The 7,246-nt window shown below is 58.1% G+C and overlaps 4 protein-coding genes across 4 annotated transcripts in view; 2 read left to right on the plus strand and 2 right to left on the minus strand.

Annotated features, from left to right (window-relative positions):
* Positions 1-413: 413 nt before the first annotated feature.
* On the plus strand, positions 414-3,391 carry C8A04DRAFT_34220 (Utp14 protein-domain-containing protein; the record flags this gene model as incomplete). Its single annotated transcript, XM_062782750.1, has 2 exons — positions 414-3,137; positions 3,233-3,391. The coding sequence occupies 2 exons, from the start codon at positions 414-416 to the stop codon at positions 3,389-3,391; spliced, it is 2,883 nt and encodes a 960-aa protein (XP_062640894.1).
* Positions 3,392-3,708: 317 nt separating this feature from the next.
* Positions 3,709-4,490, minus strand: C8A04DRAFT_34221 (DHBP synthase RibB-like alpha/beta domain-containing protein; the record flags this gene model as incomplete). The annotated part of the gene is made up of 2 exons (XM_062782751.1): positions 3,709-4,340; positions 4,415-4,490. The coding sequence occupies 2 exons, from the start codon at positions 4,488-4,490 to the stop codon at positions 3,709-3,711; spliced, it is 708 nt and encodes a 235-aa protein (XP_062640895.1).
* A 947-nt stretch (positions 4,491-5,437) lies between these two features.
* Positions 5,438-6,472, plus strand: C8A04DRAFT_34242 (S-adenosyl-L-methionine-dependent methyltransferase; the record flags this gene model as incomplete). Its single annotated transcript, XM_062782762.1, has 3 exons — positions 5,438-5,484; positions 5,539-5,941; positions 5,999-6,472. 3 exons carry the CDS (start codon positions 5,438-5,440, stop codon positions 6,470-6,472), a joined length of 924 nt encoding a protein of 307 aa, XP_062640896.1.
* A 197-nt stretch (positions 6,473-6,669) lies between these two features.
* The window catches only part of C8A04DRAFT_34223 (uncharacterized protein), a gene marked incomplete at both ends in the record, with an annotated part of 2,433 nt that continues 1,856 nt past the window's right edge, over positions 6,670-7,246 (minus strand). Inside the window, one exon of the mRNA XM_062782752.1 lies at positions 6,670-7,166. Coding sequence (XP_062640897.1) covers positions 6,670-7,166 — 497 coding nt within the window. The remainder of the gene's footprint in view (positions 7,167-7,246) is intronic.

Here is a 7,246-nt window from a genome sequence, read left to right on the forward strand (position 1 = left end):
AGTGATGGTGGTGGTGGTGATTGTCGTCGTCGTCGTCGTCGTTGTCGTCGTTGGAGAGCGCGGGGTGGGCCGGAAATTTTGCGGCTCTTCACAAAGCTTGGATAACTTTGCCGGGAGCTGGCCGGCAAAGTGCCTGGATGCCAAGACTTACGTTGATTGGTTTCCCAGCAGAGCTCACAGCTCCACCTCGATTTCACCGCCCAAAAGTTCGCTCGGTCAATTTTCCGGCAGAAAAAGAATTCGGTTTCCCAGTCCATTCTTGCGGCCGGACGTTGGGAAAACAGGGCATTCACTCTTTCAGCACTGTAATAAAGCCCCGACACATTGCCAATCCACAAGATCACCAAACCAACCCACCAACCCCGACGAAAACACCACACCTCCGCCCACAAAAGGGCAAAAAAAAACCCAACATGCCTGGCCGACAATCCCACGGCCGACCCCTCCTCCCAACACCGGGGGGAAGCGGTTCCAAACCCCCCGGCAAATCCCACGTCCGCACCTTTAACAACAACAACAAATCCCGCGCCAAATCCACCGCCAAAGCCCTCGACGCCTTCGCCCTCGCATCCTCACAATTCCCCGACTCCACCCGCGGCGTACGAACGCGCGGTCTCGAAGGTCATGACGACGGCGGGCGGCTGCTGAAGAGGCCGCGGGGCAGAGACGATGATGATGATAGTGATGATGGCGAGGATGGGTTTGGAGCGGGTGGGGAGGATGGGGATGGTGGTGGTGGTGGTGGTGGTGGTGGTGCTGCTGGGCGTGGGGGGCCGAAGAAGAGGGGCAGGAGGGAGGAGGATGGGGATGGGGATGGGGATGGGGGGTTTGATGGGTTTTCCGATGATGATGGGGAGGGGGGGAGTGATAGTGAGGAGTGGCATGTTGGTGTGGGTGCGGAGGATGAGGACTCGGAGTTGGATTCTGATGAGGCGTTTGGGGAGAGTGATGAGGAGAAGTTTGATGGGTATGCGTTGCCGGGGAAGGTGGGGAAGGGGAAGAAGGGGAGGAAGGTAAAAAAAAGAAGCGGGGAGGGGGATGGAAGTGATGAGGAGGAAGAGGGAGATGATGATGAGGATTTGGAGTCGTTGGGATCGGACGCTATTGATTTGGCGACTGCGCTGGATCAATTTGAGGAGGACGAGGAGGACGAGGAGGAAGGGGAAGAGTCTGGGTCCGAAGAGGATGAAGAATCGACCGACGCGGATGACGAGAGCGAGGAGGACGAAGATGATGATGATAATGATCCTTCGAAACTCGCGGCCCTGGAAAATGTGTTTGCCGGGTTTGGAGAGGACGACGAGGAAGTGGAGGACGAGCCGGGGGCGCAAGGCAAGGTGAAGCTGAGCCTAAAGGACCTTGGGCTGGCTGGTGTGAAAGACCCGCACATGAAGCGCTCTCTGCGGCTCATGAACAAGGAGGAGAAGGCTGTTAAACCAGGCTCGTCCAAAAAGCTCGAGATCCCGCTTGCCCAACGCCAGCAAGACCGTCTACTCCGCAGTGCCGCCTACGAAAAGACCAACGAGACCCTCGATAAGTGGATTGACACCGTCAAACACAACCGACGCGCCGACCATCTGGTGTTTCCGCTCGCTCAAAACGCCCAGGATCGTGGGTTAGATAGCGGCGAGCTGATGCCCATCACCCAAAAGACATCTGGTACCGAGCTTGAGCAAACGATTCTGGCAATCATGGAGGAAAGTGGCCTGGGACCTACCGCCAAGACAGAGAACAAAGAGGGCAACGAACATGACCGTCCGCCAGGGCTGTCACAAGCCGAACAACAAGAAATAGCCCGGCAGCGGCGGCGCGAACGAGAGATGCACTCGCGCGAGCAGGCCCGGGCCAAACGCATCAAGAAGATCAAGAGCAAAGCCTACCGTCGTATCCACCGCAAAGAACTGGCCCGCGAAGAGGAGGCCGAGCGCGAGGAAGCCCTTGCGGCCGGCGAACTGGATTCGGACGATGAGCGAGAGGCTTTGGACCGTCGGCGCGCAATGGAGCGCATGGGTACCCGACACCGGGAGAGCAAGTGGGCCAAGCTGGGCAAGAAAGCTGGCCGGGCTGTGTGGGACGACGACTTCCGCGCCGGCCTTACCGACATGGCGCGGCGGAAGGAAGATCTGCGGCGCCGGATCGAGGGCCAACGGACCGGTGATGGCGGCGATGATGTTGATGATGATGAAGGCTCTGATGTCTCCGATGCCTCGGATAACGAAGGGGGGGATCCCCGTCGTCGCCTTCTCGCGGATCTTGAGCGTGCGGCTGCGTACGACGACGACGACGAGAAGCCGCAATCTGGGCTCATGGCGATGAAATTCATGCAGCGAGGCGAGGAGCTGCGGAAAAAGGAAAACGAGGAAGCCATTGCTGCGCTCCGTCGCGAGCTCGACTCGGACGCTGCAAGTTCGGGTGATGAAGAAGCGGAAGTCGGGCGCAAGCAGTTCGGCATGGGCAATGCGGCCACTACGATGAAGAACATTTCGACAAGGAAAGCTAAAGCTGAAGCCCGTGGGCTGTCTGGGTCGTCCGTGGGTATTGAGCCATCATCCCAGGGCCGCACTGAAGACACCGCTGTTTCGCTGTCTGCAGGTGCATGGTCCTCCGAAGCGACACCATCAGCGCCCGGAGCCGCGGGTGCCTGGGCTCAAGCCGAGCCAGTCAGCCGGAAGAGCAAGAAGGGCCCCAAGGCCAAAGCCGAGGAATTCGACCTCTCCAACGCTGCAGTCGTCGTCAAAGCCGCTAAGCCCAAAGCCAAGTCCCATGCCACCCCTGCTATCACCACCAGCACCACCGATGGCACAGTCGCCACGGCGGCTGAAGACTCCGAAGAAGATGACGCCCTTCACCTCCCCATGGCTATCCGCGACCAGCACCTGATCGAGCGGGCGTTCGCTGGCGAGGACGTCCACGGTCAATTCGAAGAGGAGAAAGCGGAGATGGAGCAAGAAGACGACGAGAAGGAGGTCGACAACACGCTTCCGGGGTGGGGCAACTGGGTCGGCGACGGTGTGAGCAACCGGGAGAAGAAGAAGCACCAGGGCCGGTTTGTGACCAAGGTGGAGGGGGTCAAGAAGAAGGACCGTAAGGATTATAAGCTGAAGGATGTGATTATCAGCGAGAAGCGAATTCGCAAGGTGGGTCTCCCCTTCGTTAGAGAATGTTTCTCCCAAAGCTGAAAGAAGTTGAGACTAATGCATCTATGCAGAACGACAAGTACCTCGCCTCCCAGCTGCCGCACCCGTTCGAGTCGCAGCAGCAGTACGAGCGGTCATTGCGGCTGCCGGTCGGGCCGGAGTGGTCGACCAAGGAGACGTTCCAGCAAGCGACGAAGCCGCGGGTCATTGTCAAGCAGGGGGTCATTGCGCCCATGTCGAAGCCGATGTACTAGTTGGCGTGCTGCGGTTAGATATGTGGGATATAAAATTGGACAACAGCTAGAGAAAGGAGTGATCCTAATGCTATCGACTAATGAGATGACAAACCACCTCCTCCGTCCAGGGCTCACAGCCTCGGACAGTAACACAAAATAACCCTTTTTTCTATCGGTATACCGGTGCATATATCAACACCGGATGCAGCAGTGCGCTAGATGCCGGACCATATTTACCCAAAATATCTCCGTCTCCGTAGTACCGCTTAACTATATCCCGTCGTACCTGGTTTTAAACCCACCGACCTACACCGTTCGTACCCTTAAAGCTACCCTCAGTGACCGTTCACCTCCAACTTCCCCTCCGTCTTCTCCAAATACGCCACCATATCCGCAATCGTACACACCTTCAACCCCCACCTTCTCGCAAACGCCACACACTGCTCCCCGCGCATCATCCCGGGCTCCCTCCTCACTGCCTGGCCCTCCACCTCCTCCCCATCCTCCACCAACTCACAAATCACCGCGACCTCCTTCTTCCCCGCCAACCTACACAAATCCACCGCCGCCTCCGTATGCCCCCGTCTCTGCCTCACCCCCCCTTGCTTCGCCCTCAACGGGAACACATGTCCCGGCCTCCGAAACTCCCCCGCCGTCGCCTTACCGTCCGCCAGCACCCGACACACCAGCGCACGATCATGCGCGCTGATGCCCGTGGTCACGGCCGGGTGGGCGGCGTCGACGGAGACGGTGTAGGCGGTGGTGCGGAGGTCTTGGTTGTGGGGCACCATTTGGGGGAGGTCGAGGTCGAGGGTGCGCTGGGGCAGGAGGGGCGCGCAGATGAGACCGGAGGAGTGCCGGACCATGAAGGCCATTTGTTCGGTGGTGATGGATTCGGCGGCGATGATGAGGTCGGCTTCGTTTTCGCGGGAGGGGTCGTCGAGGACGACTACGAATTCGTTGGCGCCTAGACATAAAGAGGGAGGATGGTTAGTGGGACAGTGTAGGATAAGAGAAGGGGGGAATGTGGACGGAACGAACGGAAGGCTTGGATGACATCGGGGATGGAGTCGAATTGGGAGGCGGGGATTTGGCCGTCTGCGGCGGTAGGAGACATGGTGGGCGGTGGGATTGCGGTGCGGTTTGGTGTACGGTCCGTGGTGTTGATCGTGTGGGACGGGAATGTGGATGGTGAGGGACAGACAGACAGGGCCAAGGAGAAAAAAAAAATCAACGAATTGGTTGGGGCGTTTTGGGGATTCGAGCGAGGTCGGCGAGTCGAGGTTGAGACAGATGACTCAGCTTTTTCGTCTCGTCTAATTAGGTGTCGAGTCGAGATGAATTGGTTCGAGTTCACCAAACTGTCTGCGTCTTCAAAAAGAAAGTTGACAAGAAGGGGCAGTCGAATTATCAAGTGTCAAATGTCAGATCGACCCCAAATATGGACGGGTCCAGTCGGCCAGGGACGGGATCACCCACTTCACCCTCGGCGTTGGTGGGGCCCGGATGCCGAAAACTCGGGCTTTGCTCGCCTTTGTTGGGAGTCAGAAGCCTTCGGATGCGACTCTGGAACGGACAATGATGCAATGTCTGTACATATTACGCTGCTAGACATATCCCCCTCGGGATGATAAAATTCAATTCTTAGAGAAAAATCCCAAATCCTGACTAACACTGAGAATTTTTGTGCAGAGTTTGAAAAACGTTCCCATTGCCAATCGATGACCGACGCTGACAAACAACTGTAAACGACCCCTAATTGAGCGTCCATGCTGAGGTTCTCAGCGCCGCCGGGGCCGAGCTCGGCATTGCGACGTGACCCTCGGGCCAGCACACCTTCCCGTGGTGCCGGTGCCACAGCAGGTGCTGTGGGGCCGATCAGGAGACGCTAGAACCGTTCGAGAACCCCGCGCGGGTTGTGATCCGATGCAATCCCTGTGACCCGAGCTGTGGGAATTGGCTGGAACAATTCACCATCTCAAAAAAAGTACCGACTGAATTGAACAATCCACGCCGGCTACGGTCCGATCCGCGCGGCACAACCGGACTCCTAATAACCTCACGATGCGGCCACCATTACGGCAGGTCTCAATAGCCCTCCGAGCGGCCCAGTCGACTCGATGCGCTACCACAACAGCCATAACCACCACAAGAACCCCGACGAGAACATCACAATGCCACCAACAACCACCAACACGACACTTCACCACCACACCCCCCACCCTCCATAACCCCTCCACCTCCTCCTCCGTCAACGAAACCGAAATCTCCCATTTCTCCGCCCTCGCCTCCTCCTGGTGGGATCCCCACGGTCCCTCACGGCCCCTCCACCTCATGAACCCGCTCCGACACGACTTCATCCGCTCGTGTCTCGACTCCACACCTTCCCCAACTTCTGCAGACGAAACCGGCCTCCGCTACCTCGACGTCGGCTGCGGCGGCGGCATCTTCGCCGAGTCGGCCGCCCGTCTACCCACCACCCACTCCGTAACAGCCATCGATCCGTCCCCGACCATCCTCGCCGTTGCGCGCGCCCACGCCAAGCGCGATCCCGCCCTCTCCTCTATGGTCCCGGTCCAAGGGCCCAACGACAACAACAATAACAACCAAACACAGCAGAAACAGCCAAAACTGCAATACCTCCCCACCCCCATCGAATCCCTCCCCCTCCCCGCCTCCCCCTCCCACCGCTTCGACATCGTCACCCTCTTCGAAGTCATCGAGCACGTCGACTACCCCGCCGCCTTTCTCGAGCGAGTGGGGCAGTTCGTGAAACCGGGCGGGTGGCTGGTGCTGAGTACCATGGCGCGGACCCCGATGAGTTGGTTCACGACGATTTTTGTGGCGGAGAATGTGTTGGGGATGGTGCCGAGGGGGACGCATGATTGGAGCAAGTATGTTAATGAGGGGGAGATGAGGGAGTTTTTTGCTGGAGGGGGGGTTGAGACGGGGTCGTCATCGTCTACGGAAGGGGGGTTTGGGGTGTGGGGGGCACCGAGAGTGATGGGCGTGGTGTTTGTGCCTGGGCTGGGGTGGAAAGAGGTGAAGGGGAGTGAGAAGGTGGGGAATTACTTTTTGGGGGTGCAAAAGGTTGGGTGAGGAGACCGGGCAGCTTGGTGGTGTGTGTCGAAAGGGATTGCACATACGGATATACCTACCGAGGTAGTTAAAGAAAAGATGTACATTAGAAGTAGAGTGAGAGATATCAACCCTTGATCACCTCAACAATAGGTAAATAATAAGCACACTATGTACATACATACAGTATTCAACCCTCTCCATACCAGACTACCCAACTACCCCAACCTCACAGTCCGCCACAACCGCAAACACTCCTGCAAATCCATAGCCACAGTCCCCTCCAGCGCCGTCGCCGCATCCCTAAGAACAGCCACCAGCAGCGTCGCATACGCAAAGAGCACAGGATCCTCCTGCAACGCGGCAAGATCTGCCTTGCGCATGCCAGCGTTGTCGGCCCAGGCCTTCCACAGGTCCAGCATCCGGCCGAGGTCTGCTGCAAACGCCCCGTCGAGGACCATCCGGTGTAGCATGTGGCCGACGGCGGTTTTGATGTCTTCGGTGTGTTTGTGTTTGGGAGTGCTGGCGGTGTTGGTGGTGTTGTCGTTGCGGTGGTCGTCGTCGTGGGAGTGAGAAGGAAAAGTGATCTCGCCGCGTTGGACAAGCCAGGGGAAACTGTGCTCGGCAACCAGTTTCGCGTCCCATTTGGGGCTTTGTAGCGCTTCCATTGTGCGTGCTTCTGCGCGTTCCATTTGGACTCGGTGACGCTCGCGCACTAGTACCAAAGATTAGCCAACCGTGTATGAGTGACACAAAGCTGAGACATCGTAGCCTCTGGGGGCTCAACGGCGTCAG

The sequence above is a fragment of the Dichotomopilus funicola genome (genome assembly GCF_033296635.1).
Source record: "Dichotomopilus funicola strain CBS 141.50 unplaced genomic scaffold C8A04scaffold_3, whole genome shotgun sequence".
NCBI classification, from domain to species: Eukaryota; Fungi; Ascomycota; class Sordariomycetes; order Sordariales; family Chaetomiaceae; genus Dichotomopilus; species Dichotomopilus funicola.